This window comes from Oncorhynchus mykiss, chromosome 22 (genome assembly GCF_057628025.1).
Source record: "Oncorhynchus mykiss isolate SJ-2025 chromosome 22, ASM5762802v1, whole genome shotgun sequence".
Taxonomy (NCBI): Eukaryota; Metazoa; Chordata; class Actinopteri; order Salmoniformes; family Salmonidae; genus Oncorhynchus; species Oncorhynchus mykiss.
This window is the reverse complement of record NC_143043.1, coordinates 8,313,273-8,337,679: the sequence shown is the minus strand read 5'-3', so window position 1 is coordinate 8,337,679 and position 24,407 is coordinate 8,313,273. Positions and strand designations below refer to the sequence as shown.

At 41.8% G+C, this 24,407-nt stretch overlaps 1 protein-coding gene across 1 annotated transcript in view; it reads left to right on the top strand.

Moving 5' to 3' along the window:
- The window catches only part of LOC110501288 (tomoregulin-2), a 138,937-nt gene extending 115,890 nt beyond the window's left edge, over nt 1-23,047 (top strand). Inside the window, exons 5-10 of the mRNA XM_021578736.3 lie at nt 2,470-2,566; nt 6,589-6,737; nt 10,467-10,526; nt 10,889-11,015; nt 16,771-16,929; nt 22,388-23,047. Of these exons, the coding sequence (XP_021434411.1) occupies nt 2,470-2,566; nt 6,589-6,737; nt 10,467-10,526; nt 10,889-11,015; nt 16,771-16,929; nt 22,388-22,484 (689 nt within the window). The 3' untranslated portion in view covers nt 22,485-23,047. The remainder of the gene's footprint in view (nt 1-2,469; nt 2,567-6,588; nt 6,738-10,466; nt 10,527-10,888; nt 11,016-16,770; nt 16,930-22,387) is intronic.
- The last annotated feature ends 1,360 nt before the right edge of the window (nt 23,048-24,407 follow it).

Below are 24,407 nucleotides of genomic sequence, written 5' to 3'. Positions count from 1 at the left end.
ACCTCAAGTCTGTTGAACCCTTATTTGAACACAACACACACCTTTGTATAATTTGTATGATATATTTTGAAATAAAGTTAAATGTCTAAATTGCCATTGAGGGATACAAAGTTTTTGCATATTTGCTCTGGTTTGAGTTGCAGTTGGTATCTTTGTGTTGTTACTGCTTTGCAGACAAAGATAATTGAGGCTCACCTTACCTTCTGGAGAGATCTAAGGTATAGAGTAGTCCCATGAATACAGAATATACACATTTCTCGCATGACTGGGTTCTGTCTTCACAGAGACAGGAAAAGAGAGAGCGTCTTAAGCATTCAGGAGGGGTGGGTGGGTGTGTGGGTATGTATGTTCTGCCAAGACCTGAGGGCACAGACACAGGTTCAAACTAAAATTGAGGAACGGGGAGAAATTTTCAAACTCTCACTGCAAGGAAACTTTCTCCTTTCTTGTTTTTCTCTACCTTTCTATCCTTTCTACTGGTGTGTAAGGACTTTGTGACAAATGCATGTACATGGTAAGAATGATTGCTGAAGCAGAGAGAACTTAACCTCGAGAAAGTGCTATCCAGACAAACCCAGAAAATATCAGGCCAAATAGGCACCGAAACAGTCAGAAAAGGGTCACAAACCAAAGCACTAACCAGACCATATATGCCCAAGAGTAGACGAAAAAGCACTAACCAGACCAAACAGATTCTACAAGTGTCAGGAACTCTATTGGAGGGATGTGACACCATTCTTCCACAAGAAATTCCATAATTTGGTGTTTTGTTGTTGGTGGTGGAAAACGCTGTCTCAAGCGTCGCTCCAGGATCTCCAATAAGTGTTCAATTGGTTTGAGGTCTGGTGACTGAGTCAGCCATGGCATATGGCTTACATCGTTTTCATGCTCATCAAACCATTCAGTGACCACTCATACCCTGTGGAATGTGACATTGTCATCCTATAAGAGCTTAGCATGGTAGCTAAATGAATGGCCAAAATATTGAACTGTCCTGCATTTTTAAACATGACCCTAAGGATGATAGGATGTTAATTGCTTAATTAACCCAGGAACCACACCTGTGTGGAAGCAGATACTTTGTATCCTTCATTTACTTGTGTTTTCAATATTTTGGCAGTTACCTGTATGTAAGAGAGTAGACAAAACAAACAGCGAACAGACCAAAACAAGGACAAAACTTAATGTAATGAACACTAAAACAGACTAACCAGGTCAACCCAGGACAAACCAGGTCAAACAGGCACTAAACCAGATGAAGGCTAGACTATAAACCAGGATAATCCAGTCCAAAAGTTATTTCCAAACACCACAAGGGAACAACTCTAACAATCCAGGGTGGGGGAAAAATTAAGGATGTGGTACTGGGAGATGATACTTCTCTCCCTGCTTCTTCTTTCTCTTCCTCACGGGCCCTACCTTTTTAAAAATAGCACTCAGTAATAGAGGGCCGGGATGGAAGAGGGAAAGGGGACCAGGGATCCTCAGAGGAGGGATACGCAATTTGAGTTTGGGCAGATTGCTTTTTCCCCCGCCCGGTACTGATGAGTCGTGGCTATGCACCGGTGGGGGGCTAAGCCCTCCAGCCGCCGGCGCACTGCAGAAAAGATATCATCATGATGAAATAAAGGAGAGACTCCAGAAAGATCAGCAGGGATTTCAGGTGACAGAGAGAGACGGGGAGGGATGGAGGAAGGGAAAGAGGGAAGAAAGGAGGGAGGGAAAGTAGGCATCAGAGAGACAGTATGGGCTGATTGTTGGATACGGTGGATGTAGAGGCACTTGAGACGCCTGGCTCCGGTTGCTAGGGGTCATGGTAACATTGTGGGATTGAGGACTTGTGAGATTTTCGCCTAATGGGTTTCACATTTTTTTGGGCAGAAGTAGTGTGGATCTTATTGAACCACTTTGTTTATATGGGTGTCTATATGGGGCCTTATGTGATAGTTGTGGTACCAAAGGCTTAGTGGATTGGACCATGGAACCTGCATGGGCCACTAATACGTTTATTAAATAACCATGTTGTTATGTCACATGTTGTTGTGAGTGGCCAGTTGACCAAATGTGGACCTTCAAATGTCCTTTAAAGAGACTAGCCGGGATCTTGAAAACTGTGTTTGTATTTTTCAACCTTCCGTGTGGACTCGACTTTTCAATGTATGGCCCATACATGCTAATATCTGCAGTCTTCTCCCAGTGGAGAAAAATCCTTACATTCTAACATGACATAATTTAGTGCATGAGATCTGTGCACTTGCTCCTGTCATGTAGTGAACACACGCTCTGAAACAAGAGGGATTTCCTGGCTGCATGCTGACAATATTTTTATAACAGCGAGAATGAATCAAATACAGTACATCGATGAAATTAATTCTTCCGAAGTTAGAAAACATCAAAATTAAGGCATTCGACCGGTTAGACATATCTCTCTCAGGAGCTCATCTCTCTCTCTCCCTCTCTCACTTTCAGGAGGTGAGGGGTCGGCGGAGACTGGGCAGAAGGAAACGTCCACCTGTGACATATGCCAGTTTGGGGCGGAGTGCGATGTGGACGCTGAGGATGTATGGTAAGTAAACCTCAGGGTTAGTGCACAGCTGGTCAACTCATTCAGGAAGTTAACAGCAACAGTAGTACCAACTCAGTAGGCTTGTAGTTCGTGTCCACCCTGAGTTAGGAGGCTGGGAGGGTTTCAATCCCCAGGCGGGTCATACTAAATGTCATGGGAGGGATCTGAATCCTGGTCTCCCATGGTAGAAATCAATGTCTTGACCATTAAACCAAGTGAACATTCCCTTTCCTTGATGTTGAAGTGGCATGCAGGACTACCTAATCACAAGAACATGAGCAGCCATGTACCCGACTCATTTCTGCTACATAAAGTCTTAAAAAATGGGAACCGATGCCTTTCTGCACAGCACTCAGCAATAAGCAAATTGATTGTGGTTAAATTAATGAAAGAATGAACAAATTAATAAACAAATGAGCGAATGACCAAATGAGTGAATGTATTTTTGTTTCTTACCACATTTATGCAACCCTTAATCCCCTTATGGGACACCATTTAGATTTTCAGCACTTCAGTGCCACATCAGTCCACCTCTTTTAACCTTAATTCAACTCCATTGACTTCTTCAGCCCCATGGGAGGATAGGCTTTAAAGGGTGGATGGACTGAGTGCCACAGACCAAGAGAGGGAAGGTGGATTATGTCTTTATCAGACTTAATGGCCCCGACACCTTACCTACCAACACCTGCATCCCCCTGCTCTGTACACACACACACACACACACACACACACACACACACACACACACACACACACACACGCTCTCCCCATTCCAATCTGTTTGTTTGTGTGTGTCCTGCTTCAGTCCCGCTTCAGTGCCACAAACGTGCTTCACTCCCTCTGTTCCCATTGTTCTCTCTCTGTCTCTTACTATCATTCTCTTTTTATTTCCCCTCTCTCTTTCTTTATCTGTCTCTCACCCCCTACTCTCTTTATCCCTCTCTCTCCTTCCCTCCCTTCCTCTTTCTGTCTGTCAGTCCTTTGGAAGGATTACTCTGAAATATGAGGCTGGGGATTATAAAAAATCAATGTTATATTCAGCAGCACTAAAGTTTATAGCTGTGGTTTTGCACGACATGGAAGAGGCTAGGAAAGGGTGCCGAGTGGTTTAGCCACTGACTGTGTGTGCATGCACGTAATGATGTGTGTTTGTGTGGTGTGTGTCTGCTTGCGTGCACATAGGATCAAAGTCTGTGTGTATGTTTGCTTATGTGATAGAGTGTGTGTCTGCCTGTGTGCGTACCTCTGTCTGCGTTTGTGTGTGTGTGCATTCGTGTATCCGTGTGCATTTGTATGTGCATCTGTTTGTGTGTGTATTTTCATGTGTTTGTATGTGTGTACATGTGTGTGTGCATGACTGGAAGTGGCCGTTAGAGGACAGGTACACAGGAAGCCTGCAGGCAATCATTGAGTTTAGATAGAGGGTAAACCACATGGCACTGTGCAAATCAATAAGACACATCCTACTAAGAAGTGCTCCTCACACACAGGCACACCAATACATGCTCTTATTGTTCATCTCTGCTCCCTCTCTCTCCGTCTCGATATACACAGAGTTTACAAAGCATTAGGAACACCTGCTCTTTCCATGACTGACTGACCAGGTGAATCCAGGTGAAGCTATTATCCCTTATTGATGTCACTTGTTAAATCCATTTCAATCAGTGTAGATAAAAGGGAGGATACAGGTTAAAGAATGATTTTTAAGCCTTGAGACAATTGAGACATGGATTGTGTATGTGGGACGTTCAGAGGGGGAATGGGCAAGACAAAATATTGAAGTGCCTTTGAACGGGGTGTGGTAGTAGGTGCCAGGCGCACCAGTTGAGTGTGTCAAGAACAGCAACGCTGCTGGGTTTTTCACACTCAACAGTTTCCCGTGTGTATCAAGAATTGTCCACCACCCAAAGGACATCCAGCCAGCTTGGCACAACTGTGGGAAGCATTGGAGTCAACATGGGCCGGCATCCCTGTGGAACACTTTCGACAGCTGTTTGAGTCCATGCCCCGACAAATTGAGGCTGTTCTGAGGGCAAAAGTGGGTGCACTCAGTATACGTTTGTGTGTGTGATTTTATTTTATTAGGATATTTTTTAGCCCACCAAGGACAAGTCTTCCAAAAGCCATGAAGAAATGTACAGACATACAGAAATGTTTAACAACAACAAAAGCAAAACACAAACACAGATCCACATTCCTATCACCTTTGTATATTATGTGTGTGTGCACACGTAGGCCAGAGAGAGGGTGTGTGTGTGTGTGTGTGTGTGTGTGTGTGTGTGTGTGTGTGTGTGTGTGTGTGTGTGTGTGTTGACGCAGTGCAGTATTGCAGTGGTAGTGCCTATTGTGGAGAAAGTGAGAAGCTCTATTAAAAATGCATGGCCTACAGACATTATCCTTGATGACCGCCACAGATGGCCACTCGGGATGGCAAGCCTCTGAAAGCATGGCCACTTCTGGGTCTTTGTGTGTGCATTCACGTGTATGTGGTAATAATAGGTGGGGGATTGTGTATGCGTTATTTGTTTGTTTGTGAGTGCGAGAGTGTGTGTGTGCATATAGGTCATGCATCACATTACACAGTATGTATATCTATATTTCTATGTACGAGAGTGTTTATGTGTTTGTGATTATGTGTGTGTTTGCAGTATGCAAATTGGGCAGAGAGCGGGTATGAAGCAAGGCCAGTGCTTTCCTCATAGACGGCTCTGGGCCAGGGGAAAATAAAAAAGGAGCAGAGTATAATGACAGATTTATAATTACAGTGTCTAACGTTCAGAGCTACTCAGCAAGAACTGTCTAGGGACTGCAATTTTGGTGTAATTTCTGCTGAACATGCTCACTGAGCACTTTGGGTCACACGCACACACACACACGCTAACTCATGCGCGCACATTCTCACACACTGTCGTTTCAATGAAGACCGCACACACACACACCGTCAGTCAGTAAGTCAGTCAGTTATGCACATATACACATTCACGTACATACATACAGTACCAGTCAAAAGTTTGAACACACCTACTGATTTCAGGGTTTTTCTTTATTTTTACTATATTCTACTCTGTAGAATAATAGTGAAGACATGAAAAATATGAAAGAACACATATGGAATCATGTAGTAACTGTCACACCCTGACCATAGTTTACTTTGTATGTTTCCATGTTTTGGTTGGTCAGGGTGTGAGCTGGGTGGGCATTCTATGTTACATGTCTAGTTTGTCTATTTCTTTGTTTCGGCCTAGTATGGTTCTCAATCAGAGGCAGGTGTCATTAGTTGTCTCTGATTGAGAATCATACTTAGGTAGCCTGGGTTGCACTGTTTGTTTGTGGGTGATTGTCTATGTTGATGGCTTGTTTCAGCGCAGCTCGCATTAGCTTCACGGTTGTTATTTTGTTTACTGTTTTTGTATAGTGTTTCAGTGTTCAGTACTTTCTTTATTAAAGATTTACCATGGACACTTACCACGCCGCATTTTGGTCCGACTCTCCTTCACACCTAGAAAACCGTGACAGTAACCAAAAAAGTGTTTTTTATGTTTATATTTATATTTTAGATTCTTCAAAGTAGCCACTCTTTGCCTTGATGCCAGCTTTGCACACTCTTGGCATTCTCTCAAGTTATTTCATAGTTTTGATGTCCTGACTATTATTCTACAATGTAGAAAATAGTAAAAATATAGAAAAACCCTGGAATAAGTAGGTATGTTTAAACTTTAGACTGGTACTGTACTTGTACACCCCCCCACACACACACACACACACACAGATGCACATCGAGACTTTCCGACTGAGATATAAAGTGAAATTCATGGACAAAATGGAAAACAAAACAGGCAGTATCCACCACAAAGAAACAAGTTGAATCGTGCACATAAAGCAAAAACATAAACACCTACACCCACAACTACAACAGGTGCTGATTCACTGAATGACAAATCCTGAAGAACTCCAGTTCTCTATCACTCTATTATTTTTTTGGTGTGACCACTACTGATGTGTCCCACCATCCTTTGCAATAGGTGTGTGTGTAACATCGACTGCTCCCACATCAGCTTCAACCCAGTTTGCGCCTCGGATGGCCATTCCTATGACAACCCCTGCCAGGTGAAGGAGGAGTCGTGTCAGAAGCAGGAGCGGATCGAGGTCAAATACCTGGGCCACTGCCAAGGTGAGATATAGCTACTACGGTATACGAAACTTATTTCTGTATATCTTTTTTCTTCTTCTCCCTTCTCCTCTTTCTACGTTAATATTTAGTAATATAGGCCCCATTAATATTCAATGCATTTTAAATTACATTAATATTTGGTAATTTAGGCGACCAATCAATTGCAAATATAAAATGTGTGCTATAGGCATGTTTCAAACTCCTTACAACCATCAAAACCTCCTCTTGCAGAATATTGACATGGAAACATGCCTGTCCTTGAATATAATGTTCATATTCTTTATCAGCAATTGGGGCCTTTGTAATTTTCTTTTGTCCAACAATTGATCCAGTGCAAAGCAAAACAACACAACCACATCAACAAGACACCATCATTATGTCTTAGAACCCAATTCATATAATGAAGCATTGGCACTGTGGTTGGGTTCTGTGTCAGCAACATTTGTTAGATTTTCATTGCAAATGAAGGGTTTGATTCCATATTTTTCACATTTCCATTATGTCATCTGAAATGAAGGCTCATGGGTCCTATTCTATGTGTATGAGTTATGGCTGTTCTCATACTTTTTGAGGCTTCTGCATATTGATGCATTAACATGACACTACAACATTCAATGGCAGCCATGTTAGCTCTGATTAACAGAATGAACATTATGATCCATTTACATGGCACTTAAACATTCATTTACATTGGGAATATTAAAAAAGACTATGTAACTGATCTACAACAATATTCAAAATTCTGAAAGTTGGGCCAACTCTCTAAGTATATGGCTGGCTATATCCACTGTCCAGATGGATGGAACGTCCTATATGGTTTTTGCCTCAGGCGCAAAACTGAGTCATTAGGCAAATAATTTCCATTATATTTGTCTGTTCAGTCATAAGTTAGGTTTCTCTAAATATTTTCCCACACAATGTAACCTTAATAGGCTACTGGCTGCAAACATAGGGAGGCTGCAAACAGTGGGCTGTGTCACTACGACAATAAGAATCAATCCATCCTTGACCGGGAAATGAATTGTGACAGACTTAAATGCCCTTATTGTACGTTAAATCCTTCCCTAACGTGTATATAATCTAACTCAAAAATCTTCCCTTGATTTAACCTATCGAAAAAATCTGTAAAACCACCATAAAATGTTTCAAAAGTTGCTTCAAGACATTCTCCGGTACTGTTGTATACTTTTTAGCCAGTAGTTCTGAAAGTAGTGCTCACAAGCCAAAAGTGGCCCATGAAAATTGCGTACTACGTCACATATGTGCAGATATGTGCACCACCTGATTGCTCTCTGTCTCTCTCTCTCTGCTGTGTGTGCATCTTGCTAGCTGTCATGCAAATGGCGAGGGGCTGAAGCTCATTGGCTGGAAATCGAATTGCTAGGGGGCTGGCCCACTTGGGGGAAAATGTAAGGAAAGTGGCAGAGCATATCTTCCAGGAAAACAATCGCTTTCAAACTAGGGATTTCGTGTCTAATTGAGGTAAAACAGTAATTCTGCTCAGAGATTATGCATGTATGAACTACACATTGACACATCCAGCCCAAAATGGGTTTAAAAAAAGACTTAGTAGACACCAAAGTTCCAGAGCATGTTTTTAAATGTTAAATGTCCAAAAAATAAAACTCACATTGTATACATTGTTCACCCTCTGGATACAATGTCTATGTGATATTTGCACAATATAGTTGAAACTAATAGATTATTTTTATATGTATTTATGTATTGATACTTAATTACATGTAGCGTTACTGTTTAAAACCTAATAAGGTTATTTTTTCTATTGGGTTTCTGTTGTTTGGGGTGAATATACTGTATAGCGTTTTGTCACAAAACATGATTATTAGTCTCTCTAAAATAAAATGACCTTGCCATATACACTATATATACAAAAGTATGTGGGTACCCCTTCAAATTAGTGGATTCGGGTATTTCAGCCAGAACCGTTGCTGACTGGTGTATAAAATTGAGCACAAAGCCATGCAATCTCCATAGACAAACATTGGCAGTAGAATGGGTTGTATAAATAAGAATTTGTTCTTAACTGACTTGCCTACTTAAATAACGTTTTTTTAAAAAGCCTTACTGAAGAGCTCAGTGACTTTCAACGTGGCACCGTCATAGGATGCCACCTTTCTAACAAGTCAGTTCGTAGAAATCTGCCCTGCTATAGCTGTCCTGGTCAACTGTAAGTGCTGTTATTGTGAAGTGGAAACGTCTAGGAGCAACAACGGCTCAGCCACGAAGTGGTTGGCCACACATGCTCACCAAACGGGGCCACCGAGTGCTGGTGCGCGTAGCGCTTAAAAATCATCAGTCCTCGGTTGCAACACTCACTACCAAGTTCCAAACTGCCTTTGGAAGCAACGTCAGCACAAGAACTGTGCGTCAGGAGCTTTGTGAAATGTGTTTCCATGGCCGAGCAACTGCACACAAGCCTAAAATCACTGTGCGCAATCCCAAGCAATCCCAATGCATTCTCTGGAGTGATGAATCACCCTTCACCATCTAGCAGTCCAACGGACGAATTTGAATTTGGCGGATTCCAGGAGAACGCTACCTGCCCTAAGGCATAGTGCCAACTGTAAAGTTTGGTGGTGGAGGAATAATGGTCTGGGGCTTTTTTTCATGGTTCTGGCTAAGCCCCTTGGTTCTAGTGAAGGGAAATCTTAACATTACAGCATACAATGACATTCTAGACAATTCTGTGCTTCCAACTTTTTGGGGAAGGCCCTTTCCTGTTTCAGCATGACAATGCTTCAGTGTACAAAACGAGGTCCATGCAGAAATGGTTTGTCTAGATCGGTATGGAAGAACTTGACTGGCCTGCACAGAGCCCTGACCTCAACCCCACCAAGCTCCTTTGGATGAATTGGAATGCTGACTGCGAGCCAGGCCTAATCGCCCAACATCAGTGCCCGACCTCACTAATGCTCTTATGGCTGAATGGAAGCAAGTCCCCGCAGCAAGTCCCCGCAAGCCTACGTAGAAGAGTGGAGGCAGTTACAGCAGCAATGGGGGGACCAACTCCATATTAATGCTCAGATTTTGGAATGAGATGTTCTATGAGCAGGTGTTCACATACTTTTTGGTTATTTAGTATATTTCATGTCATCGTAAGATGAAAAAATAATAGCTCTATCACTTTCACAAGATGTGTCTTTAATCAATGTCAATTTATTAACATTTCCGAAATGCAAATATTGCATTTTGGAATGAAACCCATCAAATGAATCAATAAAGGTATAATTAAATTGTATTGAGGTTTGTATTGCAATAATCAACTGACCATTAAATGGTTTGGATAATTTGCATAAGATAAATCATGATCCCTATAAAAACATATACTATAAATAAATCTATATATTATGTTGTTTTGTTATCTTTTAATTGTTTGTTATTCCTTTTATTTTGTTTAATAGAGTGCTCAGAGGATATTTATTATTATAATAATTTGTCTTTTAATCCTGAAACGTTGTCCTAAATATTGTAATCCACATGATACTCTCAAAGATGAGATAATTTAACTCCTAAGTGAGGTACTGTCCTACCCTAGCTACTGGTTCAAGGTCAGTTTTGTGTTTTGAACTGTAATTCTGTCCCTAGCAAGACTCACAGAGTGCTGAACTTGGATCAGTTTGGCCTGTTAGATCACAATGAATAAAAATAGACAGCGGGGACCTGATCCTAGATCAGCAATCCTACTTAGACTGTATTATGCCTTCTCAGGTGACATCATGACAGGGACCAAAGCCGGAGACGGACACTATGCCAGGAAAGATTACTCAGGTAGGTGGTAAAGTGTGTGTGTGTGTGTCGGATCCATGAATGACGTGAACAATGGCAGACAGTTTAATGTGTGTCCTTTTGACAAGGGCCAATATGACTCTGGTCAAAGTAATGCACTATATAGGGAAAAAGGGTGCCATTTGGGACGCAGGCCAAATTGAATTACATGCCGACTATTAGCATCAGGGATGTCAGTGGTGGATAAATGTCATTTACACAGCTTTTAATCGGATCAACAGCAGTTACGCTATTATGCTAAATTACTGACACTCACCTTTACCCTTTCAATCCTATCATTTTTATCCCTAACCTTCAGTTCTTCTGTGCTGTGTGCGTGTGTGTGTGTGCGTGTGCGTGTGTAGAAGAGAAGCCGGACCAGAGAGGAGAGGTGGCCATAGGCTTGTACATCCCCTGTCCTGAGCACTACAAGAACTACTGTGTCCACGGAGAGTGTGAATATCCCAACATACTGTCTGTGCCATCCTGCAGGTATGCACACACAGGCCTACACACGGACGCATATGTGTGGACACACATCCCAGTACATAGTGACCAGTGTTGGGGTCGTTACTCCAAAAAAGTTTGATATTTAAGCAATAAGGCATGAGAACCCGGAGATTATCGTGTGATAACTCCCTACTTAGGGCTGATCTTAGGCCCAAGGCTAAGCTTTTTTTTAAATGGTTGCCAACATATTTGAAAAGATTAACAACATGTTTTCATTGAAACATTAATTTAGTGAGAACATTTGTTGAAATGGAATTATGGCATTATGTCGTCATGGCAGTTTGCAGGGATTATCGTGAATACCTGACTTAAAATCTTGTAGGGGGCTTGGGCTAATGCACCTAAATGTGTGAAGTAGGATTTAAAAAATGGATACAATTGATATTTGGGTACAGGACTTGTGTCCTAACATTCTGGTTCTCCGGGAAACATGGTGAAATGGTACTGTATTTGATAAGACATTGAAGTAAATTATTATAATGTAGTTAGATGTGGCAGATTACAGAAAGGCGGAAGAGTGGCCATATATGTAAAATCTAATTCCATGGCGTCCCAATCTTTAAATATTTCTGTTCCCAAAAAATTTGAGCTCCTGGTTGTAGATGTGTCCATAAACCAGAATAAACATGTATTTGTTACTGGGATTTACCGCCCCTCTGCTGCCATGGTTGATGCTATTGGTGATATATCCGAGTGTTTAACGCCTTTTTTGTCCTCAGAGTTGTCCTCACTTAAGTAGTACTTTCACCCTCCCGCTGTGTTCCGGTCGAATTGGACCGACTTACAAGTTTTCTCTGTAAAAAGTTCTTATTGTTTTAATCTGATTGTCATAAGGGTCCACACAGGGCATCTGACCACACAAAATTACATTTAGATAATTTTCATTACATTTTGGGTATTTTATTTAACTGTTGTACACCTGTGGTGTTCCCGGTCAAAAATGACCGGTCATTAGAAATGAATGGGTGAGACTACAATTAGTGTATATAATTGAGTTCAGGCACATCTCTGCTCATCAGATGGACACACTTCCTCTCCCAGATCCCGACATCCCCACATGCATGTGTGTTTGACCACACATACGCACACACACACACACACACGCACACACACACACACACACACACACACACACACACACACACGGGAACCTTTCCACAATAGAATCTTTCCCCCACGGGAACCACACCTGTTGGCATTCTCACAAACAATCGCAACATTGTTTCAATATTATATAGAACTTTTCTCACAGCTCTGGTATATAAAGCTTTTTTAAGGCCTTGCTTACAATTCATTCTGTGGCAGCACAATGACCAAACGATATACTGTATGTGAGGCTCTTGATCATGTCTTTGATCATGACACTGGTGAGGAGAGTCCTTGTTAAACTTTGACACAAGTAGTCTGTGATAAATAAAACAATATGTTTCTTCTGAGTATTTGTCAAAATAATCCATTCAGTAGTCAAAATGATCCATACATTATGCTTTTTTAAACTCAAAGATGAGTTGTATGAGCTCAGGTCAATGAGTCCTACAGGCCATAAATAGCAACTGGAAGTTCAAAACTTGTAATATTCACAAGAACTTAAGTTGATAAAAAGATCTAACACAACATTAGGTGATAATATGTCTATTATTATGGATTTATAATCAGCTATAATGGGGCGGTCATTTTGGACCGGGAACACAGAATTAAAAAACATGAAACGAACACAACAGGAGGGTTAAAGTTTTTTACTTAATTATTTTATTTTACACCACTTATAATAACTCTCATCAATATTTCTCTAGTGGAGTGTTAGCATATATCTCAGTGATCATTGTCCCATAGTATGTATTAGAGATATGATACAGCAAAATACTAATCCTTGTTTAATTAGGTTAAGAAGAGACATTTAAAAAAGTTTTCTCCTCAAGGGTTACTACATGACACGTTCCACTCTGATTTAGCCACTATCTCCTGTATTCCTGATCTTGAGTTGGCTCTAGAACATTTCTCCATATATATTTCTCTGTCAGATAAACACGCTCCTTTTAAACAATTTATAGTGAAAGATAGATCTAACCCTTGGTTTTCTTTTGAGCTATCTGAGCTCATTCAGATGGGAAATCAGGCCTGGGCCAAAGCAAGGAAAACTGACTGTAGTGGACTGTCGATCTTTCAGACAATTGAGAAACAGATGTATTAAGAAAGCTAAATCAAGCTCATTTTTAAGCTCTATCTATGGCTCTGCTGGTGGTCCTTCTAGATTTTGGAAAACAGTAAATGTCGTGAAGCGGACACATTCCTCTTCTTCCTCTGGCAAAGCAAGTTCTGTCCGACTCTGGCATCATAACTGAGAATAATGGAATAAGTGATGCTTTTAATCATAATTTTATCTCGGCAGGCTTTTTATTTGAGGAAAACAGTGGTTTAATTGACCCTGGTTAGTCAATCGACTGCTCTTCCCTCTGCCAGCCTCTAGTTGACTCGACGGTTAACCCGTCATCTTCTAGTGAATCTTTGTTTTAATTTGAACAATTTACTATCTGTGATGTGCTAGATGCCTTGATGTAAAGAAAATCCACTGGGGATGATATGCTTTATCCATTTTTGCTGCACCTCTCTGCCCCCCTGATTGCTGAATCATTAACCCATATTTTTTACGGTTACATCTGGCACTATCCCCAAGGTTTGGAAGGCGGCCCATGTACCCCCCCTTGACAAAGCTGGTGGCCCTATGTATGTATTCTAAATGTACATCAGTCTGGTTTTAGTCCAGGTCATAGCACTCACTGCTGCAGTCCTAGTTATAAATGATGTGGTTAACTGTATGGATAAAAGGCAATATTGTGCTGCCCTCTTCATTGACCTGTCAAAGACTTTCAAATACTGTTGATCACTCATTGCTAATTCAGAGCCTTTCCTCAATTGTTCTAGGCTGCATGTAAATGGTTTAAAAATTAAATGTTGTTAAATCATGTTTCCTGGATATTACGAAAGGTGTCCGTCCTGCAGGGGTACATTTTTGGTCCTGTACTTTTTACTGTTTACATGTCTGTAAAAAACTGTAACCTGCATTTATATGCCAGGTACTGTTGTGTATGCTATTGCCCCACGGTTACCTTCATTGTATTACAGAAAAACTTTATTGACCTGACATTTGTATTGAATACAGGTAAAACAAAGTATATTTTGTTCTCTAGAGTGCATAAAAATAACTGATGATATAATTATGTTCTTTGGTCGGTGTCCATATTGATTGTGTCCCTGCTTACAAATATCTGGGCATCTGAATAGATGAAAAGCAGTCTTTTGGGGCTTTTGGGGTTCGAACCCAGGCTGTGTCACAACCGGCCGTGACCAGGAGACCCATAGGGTAGCACACAATTGGCCGGGGGGGGCTTTACTTGGCTCATCGCGCTCTAGCGACACCTTATGGTGGGCCGGGCGCCTGCAAAGCTTGCATTTTGATGTGGGTATTTTCTGTCCTTTATGTAATTCAAGGTTCACCTGAGAAAGAGACCTTGGTCTCAGTATAATTCCCTGATAAAATAAAGGCTAAATACAAATAAATAAAATAAATAAACTCCCTTCTATCAACCAATCAGCATCAATACAATGTCAACGTTACATTACATTACCGTGGGATAAGGGCAGCGTTTCCTCCACTACATACCCAGCCACAAGCTTGTTCAGCTCTCCCTGGGTTACAGGCTGTCTTCCTGAACGATTAAAATGTAGCCTAGGTTGTTTTTCGATGAGGTAGGCCTACAGTCATCTTTAGCAGCAGTAGTCAGGCCTCGGGGCTCTTTCTCTATGAGTTTTTGTGTTGACATGTTGCTTTTGCAGATGCTTCAAGATATTGGAATTTGTATTTCTAGCAGTGGAGAGGTGTTTATTGCCTGGACACAGCTTACATTTTACAGTTATTCTCGTCATTTTGTTCTCGTTCCAAATCAAAGTAATGGGAGTACTTTTTATTTTATTTTTTATTTAACCTTTATTTAACTGCTACTACTTCCATGCTGAGAAACTCAATGTTTTAGACGCTTCTGACATTTTTCATCTCCCTGACTAAAGCGGTTTAGTAGTAGTGCGTGCGTAAACAGGAACTTGGTGAGAGGACGTCAGACTCAGGACAAAAATATTAGAATCTGTAATAGGAAGGGAATGATAACAAAAGTAACAAAGTAACGATGACCTGTCTTTGATCAGTAACTGTAATATTATTATATATTATTATTATATAATATTATGTTATATTACTAATTACCGCAAAATGTCATATTATTAGTGTAATGTATTACTTTGTAATGCATTACCCCCAACACTGATAGTGACACACACACAACCTCACCCCCCCCCCCCCCCCCCACCTACACACACACACACACATGCTGACACATACACACACAAGACATATACCTAATATTACTAACACACACAGAAACCCCCCTCCCTCCCTCCCTCCCCACACACATACACCCCTGATCACCTGTGCCCCGTCCAGCCCTCTGGGTGAGTAATAGGCCCATGGCCAGGCCAAGCCCATTAACCTGTGAGGTCAGTGGGATTGTGCTGCGGTCACAGCCAAAGGGCTTTAGCCTCTTCTCATCTCTCCCCTCACAGAAACATGGCTCTACCCCCTAGCTCTTCAAGCCTACATGCCCTGCATAGTGAATAGTGGTGATAGTTGAATGGGAAAAATAGGGGAAGGTCTCTGGCACCACCAGCTGTATGGAGGAGGTAGTGTTTTGATGAATGGGAGTGTTGATTTAGGATCAGTTTTGTGATTGCATGGACAGGGGGGAACTGATCCTCGATCAGCACTTCTACTTTGAGATGTTTGATAAATACTGCCCCTGTTCAAGGTTTGAGGTAGAAGTTGATATTTTACCTCTGATCGAGGATCAGTTTATCCAAATGACAATTCCTAATCTTAACCATTAAGGAGAAAATTGCCAAACTGATCTTATATCAGTGTCTACGGACCACTTCATCCTTCTCCATTGGAATAACTGTGAGCGGACAGAGAGTTTGCTCTCAGTACACCTGTCCACTGCATCATGATGAAAGATATGTGAGGAAAGAGAAAAGGGAGTGGGAGGGAAATGGTAAGGTTGAGTAAAGGAGAGGTGGAAATAGAAGGGAGCGAGTGAAGAGAGGTGAGAGAGAGAAGATATAAGAGAAGGAGCGAGAGAGAAATAGCTAAGGTTGAGGGGATAAAAGAGTAGTCTGACTTTCGCTCACCCTCATGTGTCCCACTGAGAAATGACCCACTGAGAAGTGTGTGTGTGTGTGTGTGTGTGTGTGTGTGTGTGTGTGTGTGTGTGTGTGTGTGTGTGTGTGTGTGTGTGTGTGTGTGTGTGTGTGTGTGTGTGTGTGTGTGTGTGTGTGTGTGTGTGTCTGTACAGAGCAGGGGGATGCAGGTGTTGGTGGATAACAACCTCCCCAGAGAAAGAGAGATTTAGAGAGATTGACATAATGATTAAAATATACCGCTTTTAGCCCCCCCCCTCCCAACACACATACTCACAACTACCGCATTCAGATATAATGCACACGTACAGTTACTTCAAGCACTAATTTAAAGACACACATTAGCCTGTACACTGTGGTGACCTCAAATGCAAACACCACACATGTGTCATGTACACAAACTAACATCAACCTTTGTGTATGTGCTTATTTGTGTGTGTGTGTTTGTTTGTTTGTTTGTTTGTTTGTGTGTGTGTGTGTGAGTGTCTGTCAGCTGTCACTCAGGCTTCAGCGGGCCCCAGTGTGAAACTAAGGAGTACAATGTGCTCTACGTGGTCCCCGGCTCTGGCAAGCTGCGCTACGTCCTCATCGCCTCCATCATCGGAGCTCTGCAGGTGGCCATCATCTGTGTGGTGGTGCTCTGTATTACCAGGTAGGACACACACACAAACATGCATACACACACAGTACACACATGCAGGTACACACATACAAGCACACATACACATTGTGCAATCACACACACACATACACAAACTTATGTGAGCAAGCATATGCATTATGCCAGTGCTTCTTAACCTAAGGTTGTACCCTTGGGGTACCTAGGCTAGCCACAGGTGGTACTTGGAAAGACCCATAAGAACATTGGCCTAATGATCAGGTTCACACAAGGGGGTACTTTGGGCAGAGCAAAATTAGATTGGGGGTTGAGAACCACTACATTGCGCAACCATATGTGTAAACTCTCACATGCTGTGCATACACACTGTGATGAACCGTGAGGTGTTGGGTTGAGCGTGCAGAGATTAACACAGACAAAGGGAGGTTTTAGTACGCATGTTTGAAAAACATAATTCCACTTTGACATTATGGGGTATTGTGTTTAGGCCAGTGACACAAAATCTGAATTTAATCCATTTTAAATTCAGGCTGCAACACAACAAAATGTGGAAAAAGTCAAGGGGTGTGAAAACTTTCTGAAGGCACTGTGTGTGCGTTCACATCCACTTCTACAGACGACTACATACACAAACAGAGATCCATTTTCCACATTGGGGATGTCATGATGAGAGGTAGAGAGAGGGACAGGGAGAGAGAGGGACAGAGAGAGAGAGAAAGAGAGAGCGAGAGATGAGCTCCCGCATTTTCAGCATGTTTTTACAAAAAGATAGATTTAGAGTTAGATAAACTTTGATTTTTTTTTAACTTTCACTCCAAATCAAAACTAAAAATCTACAACCCCGATTTTGGACAAAATTACCTGGAAGGATTCCTACTACCAAAGATTTCCAAGCTTTACAGCAAATGCTCTGGCAAACAAACAACATAAACCTGAAAACACCATCCAACCTGGAACTGAGTAAGTAATGTTTAGTCTGAAGCCACGTTTAAAGTAAAGAAGAAAATACATTACAATGATATATTTTACTTTATAAGGACTGAATGCTAAGTTAAGGCTACCAAGGACAGAACGTATCTGACTGCAATTTCAATTAGCACTGAGGTGTGAAATGAGAGGTGTCAAAGCCCTTGAGCCTAACAATGGCAGGAGAGTTTCACAGCCTACCCCGCCTTTGAAGTCCCTTCCTGATGTTCAGAGGTCATTACAATACAGTGAACTCTGGATGTAAAAAAGTATTAGGCACAAAAAAGAGTACAAAAAGAAGCTCCTTATGGAAAAACAAGACACTTTTTGATTACTAATATAAAAATGGGAACATAAGCAACTTAATCTTCCACACAGACCATCTCCTGGCATGGCACAATGCTATGTTAACACACTACCCCTCTGTTAAGAGGGGGTGGTGTTATCGATGGGTGGAAACTCAGGATATTAGACAACGAGGACTCTGAGTCAGCCAATGTCAACCTGTTCATGTCTGGAACAGTAATGGTACAGGGCAACCCCAAACAGTTTCAGCTGGACTTTCACACAATCAAAGCGATAGCTTAGCAGGATAAGCTCTCTCTATAGAAAGATACCCCAGGTCCGAGCGTGTCAGACCAGACCTGTTCATTATACAACCCCACAGACGAGCAATCCCAATCAGAAAGTCAACCTCCCAGCACAGAGAACTACTACTTTATTGAAATGAAGGATACATTCACCCAGCTGGAGGTAAGGCAGGTGGAGCTGGAAGAGCAGGTGAACACACTCCAGTCAGCACAACAAATAGGCCAGCTCAACAACACCCCCTCAACCAGACCTGGAGAGCTGGAGGTGGTGAGACAATATCAATAGGAGAAGGAGCAGGAGAAGAACAGAGCACTAGAGGAGAAGGTGAAAGTGCTCAAGGAGAAGTTGAAAACAATGATGTGTGACAGAGAACAAACCATTAGACACCTGGCCACCCCCACAGAGAAGCCAGCAGAACAGTCCACCTCAGACCCTGACCATAGCCTCGACATCACAGCAGGACAGACAAATTAAGAACCCCAAGCCCAGGAGATCCCACCCCCTCTGAGCACCCCCCCTGTCAGCCATCTTGATAGCCCAACTGACAACCCCCCCACACCCTAAACAGAGAGTACACAGTGGCAGAATACCTGACCACTGTGACTGACCCAAATTTAAGGAAAACTTTGAGTACGTACAGACTCAGTGAGCAAGGCTTGCTATTGAGAAAGGCCGCCATAGGCAGACTGGCTCTCAAGAGGTGACAGGCAATGTGCCGGAGAGAGAGAGAGAGAGAGAGAGAGAGAGAGAGAGAGAGAGAGAGAGAGAGAGAGAGAGAGAGAGAGAGAGAGAGAGAGAGAGAGAGAGAGAGAGAGAGAGAGAGAGAGAGAGAGAGAGAGAGAGAGAGAGAGAGAGAGAGAGAGAGAGAGAGAGAGAGAGAGAGAGAGAGAGAGAGAGAGAGAGAGAGAGAGAGAGAGAGAGAGAGAGAGAGAGAGAGAGAGAGAGAGAGAGAGAGAGAGAGAGAGAGAGAGAGAGAGAGAGAGAGAGAGAGAGAGAGAGAGAGAGAGAGAGAGAGAGAGAGAGTCTGACGGTGAAGGTTAATTACAGAAGGCACAGTTATGAGGTTGTGTCCAGTCAGTTTACTTTCACTTTAATTTATCTTCCAATAAATCTCTGAATTCAATGCAGTTTAATCAAATTCACATTGCTTCTGTAGCAAACGTCACGCATGCATTTTACGACTCGCTCACATTAGTACATTAGGCCCTCACACTTCCCCACTACTCTAATGCACACAATAAATTTAAAGGAATAGTTCACCCAAATTACAAAATTATATATTGGTTTCCTTACACTGACAGCAGATATAACTGAATAACTGAACTCAATGCTTTGTTTTCCCTGGCAATGTTTCCTCACGCTAACTCTTTAGCATTTGTGACACAAATCCCATTCAAGTAATGGGACCGGTATTAGCATTTTTCACGCATCATGTTCAAAACATCTATAAGTGACTTTGTTGACCTTCACAATTAATTTTAGTTACTTTCGTATGATTTGGACATGATGCACAAAAAAATGTAATATTTGAACCATGACTTGAATGCGATTTGTGCCACAAATGCTAAAGCATTAGCATGTGGAAACAGTGCCAAGGAAACTTAAGCAAAGCATGGATTGCTGTCATACTTTGTCAATAAACTGCATACAGGGTAAGGAAACCAAAAAATACCAAGTGTTCAAAAGTACAGGCCGAAGACCAATCTATGTATTTTGAAAATATTGCATTCAGGTACTATACTACATTACCATTAATTTATAGCACCTTTTGTTCAAAGTGTATAGGCTAATTTGTGCTTCATTATGGAAATGGAGTCTCCTCATATCCACATTCCAGGCTGCTTAATCTAATTTCTGTTAATTAGTGAATTCTGTTTTTAATGGTTTGCATAATTAATCCCTAGGTACATTGGTTTTACAGTGTCAGAGATGCAAATTATATAATGTGGTACAGACTATTTAGAATACAAACATAATAGCTCTTTTCTATACTTAGATACCAACCATTTTATATGTATCAAAGTAGTAGAAGATCAACAGGAGATGTAATATAATTAATTATATTGATCATTGTCCTTTACATTCTTATCGAAACTACTTGAGTGATTAATTTAGCGGATTTCTACCACTTAAACGTATTTATTTATACATGCTATTTAGCATAAGCTTTTATCCAAAGCCGACTTACAGTCATGCTTGCATACATTTTACATATGGGTGGCCCCAGGAATTGAACCCACAACCCTGGCGGTGCAAGCACCATGCTCTACCAACTGAGCCATAAAGGATTGAACATGTGCGCGCTGGTAAAAATATAAGCCCAACATGCAACAATATCTAAGATTTTACTGACTTACAGATTATATAAGGAAATCATTCAATTGAAATTAATTCATTAGGACCTAATCTAAGGATTTCGCATGACTGGGAATACAGATATACATCTGTTGGTCACAGATACCTTTAAAAAAAGTAGGGGCGTGGATCAGAAAACCAGTCAGAATCTGGTGTGACCTCCATTTGCCTCATGCAGCACAACACATCACCTTCACATAGAGTTGATCAGGCTATTGATTGTGGGCTGTGGAGTGTTGTCCCACTCCTCTTCAATGGCTGTGTGAAGTTGCTGGGTATTGAGGGAAACTGGAACACACTGTCGTACACGTCGATCCAGAGCATCCCAAACATGCTCAATATATGACATGTCTGGTGAGGATGCAGGCCATGGAAGAACTGGGACAATTGTAGCTTCCAGGAATTGTGTGCAGATCCTTGTGACATGGGGCTGTGCATTATGATGCTGTAACATGAGGTGATGTCGGCGGATGACTGGCACGACAATGGGCCTTAGGATCTCGTCACGGTATTTCTGTGCATTCAAATTGCCATCGATAAAATGCAATTGCGTTAGTTTTCCATAGCTTATGCCTTTCCATATCATAACCCCACCGCCACCATGGGGCATTCTGTTCACAACGTTGACATCAGCAAACCACTCACCCACAGGACGCCATTCACGTGATCTGCGGTTGTGAGGCAGTTGGATGTACTGCCAAATTCTCTAAAATGACGTTGGAGGTGGCTTATGGTAGATAAATGAACATTCAATTCTCTGGCAACAGCTCTGGTGGAAATTCCTGCAGTCAGCATGCCAACTGCACACTCCCTCAAAACTTGAGACATCTTTGGCATTTTGTTGTGTGACTAAACTGCACATTCCAGAGTGGCCTTTTATTGTCCCTAACACAAGGTGCACCTGTGTATTGACCGTGCTGTTTAATCAGCTTCTTGATATTCCACACATGTCAGGTAGATGGATTATCTTGGCAAAGGAGAAATACTCACAAACAGGGATGTAAACAAATTTGTGCCCTAAAAAATTGAGACATAAGCTTTTTGTGCATATGAAAAATGTCTGGGATCTTTTATTTCAGCTTACGAAACACGAGACCAACAATTTACATGCTGCATTCCTATTTTTGTTCAGTGTATTTTGTTAGCTTGTATTTGCTGACTTTTCTCTATGTACTTGCATATCATTGACCACACCACTAGGTGGCCATGAAGGCTATCATATTTATTTTTTTTCAAAGGAATTAAATGCCCTTTTCCCTACTTAGTTCCCTTTTTGACTTGTTGATTTCCCTTCAAGTATATGAGCAAACCAAAGATCAAAACAACGGAGGGTCAATAAATCAGAACTATTTCTTTATTTTGAAAATAAAACGGTGTTTTGGGATTTAACCCTTGGATAATGAACGTTAAACCCTTGGATAATGAACATAAAATGTACATACAGCTCTCGCTCTCTTTCTCACTCTCTCTCTCTCTCTCTCTCTCTCTCTCTCTCTTGTTGTTATACCTCCTCTCTCTCTGTCTCTCTCTCTCCTTTCTCTCCTTTCTCTCTCCTCTACTCCACTTCCTGTCTGGACAGGAAGTGCCCGCGGAGCAACAGGGTCAATCGGCAGAAGCAGAATGCCACCCACTACAGCTCGGAGAACACCATGCGCGCCTCCACCCGCCTCATCTGACTGAGCCGCCCCGTGATGGGGGAAACCCTGAGACCCGCTCCTCTCTTGGTCCAAGTTGCCCCGTAGACACAGATCTAGGATCAGCTTCACCCTTCTTGTGCTTCCCTACAATCCCAACCTGAATGAACTATAAAGGATTGGGTAGTGGGAGGGGGACGAAACGCAAAACTGACCTTAGATCAGCATCTAGGGGCAACTTCATCCTTCTGGAGACCAGCGCTTCGCCCTGACACCAATGATGAGGCATTGAACAATGGGCTTTGGGGGTGAGGATACAGTGTCGGTGTGTTGGGTTGTGGGGGAGGGGGGCTATAGAAGTGGGTTAGCTGATGTTCGTGGGGGATGTTGGTTGTTTTTAGGGGGAGAAGCAATGGGGGGTTGGGAGGGGGAGGGGGGCTACACGTGATGCCTTGCACCTGTGGTATAGGTCACCGGAGAGGAAACTATGGTACTACAGTACAGCTCTATTTGGTTATGTATTACTGATCTATTTCCAATAGTTATTACATTATCTTGGTGGGGTGTTTTTTCTGTAATGTAAATAAATAATTTATATCACGAAACTAACTTTGGCACATCTTTAAAATATCGCTGTTGGGTGTCCATTTTCACATTTACAGTTAAGATAACATCACTCAAGAGGAAACGGTGGGGTAGGTTTGTTTGAGATGAAAGGTGTATTTCCAGATCTTCACTTCGGAATCTATCAATCATAGTTGGCCACAGGTGGGTAAACTTCCCAGCAATCAGTGACATTAATTGATCAATTAACTATCAGATAGAAAAGAAAACCTGAACTCCAACATTGTGGAACATTGCGGATAGAAATGTGATGAAATTTGTGTTACAGCTGACAAGACATGATGACTCTTCATTCAGAATGTCAGAGAGGCATGTTTGTTCTACATAACCTATTTATATCTGAACATTCCACAACGTTGTGCATTCCTGAACATGCCCCAGTAGGACTTTGGCCCTTGAGGACTATTTTACCATATGCCTACCCTATACAAGAAAACTGAGTTAGAGTAGCTGTACCTGATGAGCTATTGCAGGTGATGTCTTTTTTATGCATCACACACACACACACACACACACACACACACACACACACACACACACACACACACACACACACACACACACACACACACACACACACACACACACACACACACACACACACACATTATATATGTTCGCAGCTGACAGATTTCAAATATCATACAGGTAATTTTAAAAGTCTGATATTGTGTTCAAGTCGTCAAGTTGTCTAATTTTTCGCACAAGTCGCATAATTTTTCATTGTACACACCACGGTGGAGAAATATTCGATGTGGTCTTACTGAACAGGTTCTATTGTGTTAAAAGTTAAGCTGATCTGACCAGAATGAGTGTCAGGGTCACGCAAATACTACACCACCAGACTGCAGGATTCTACACAAATTCCACAGAGACAGCGGGGGGGTCACTTCCCAGTTCACCCCACAGACGAGCATGTGGAATCCTCTATCTTCCTGTATTCTCCCCTTGTTTTTCCAGCTCGGGGGGTAAGGGTGGAGCAGAAAACTCAGAATGTCTGCATGTCTGCCCAGATATACACCATAGGAATGTCATCATTCTGGGACCAGGATTCCACCAACATATTTATGTTGTTAGTTTTCACTTCAGGAAGGTCAACAGTGTTCAATTAGATGTTTGTCCTCTTCACAGGTTACATAAACAACTGATTTTAATGATTGTTCAGTAATGAAACATTTTACCCATAGGATGTGGTTAATCCTAACAATCTGATTCTGTGAGAGGGATAAAATGTCTGAGAAATTCAATATTTATCATGGTACGTGAGCGTTCCATCAAACACTACCTTTAAATCAAAGACTGGATAAATTAAGATAGTTCACTCAGATTGCTTACGATTGA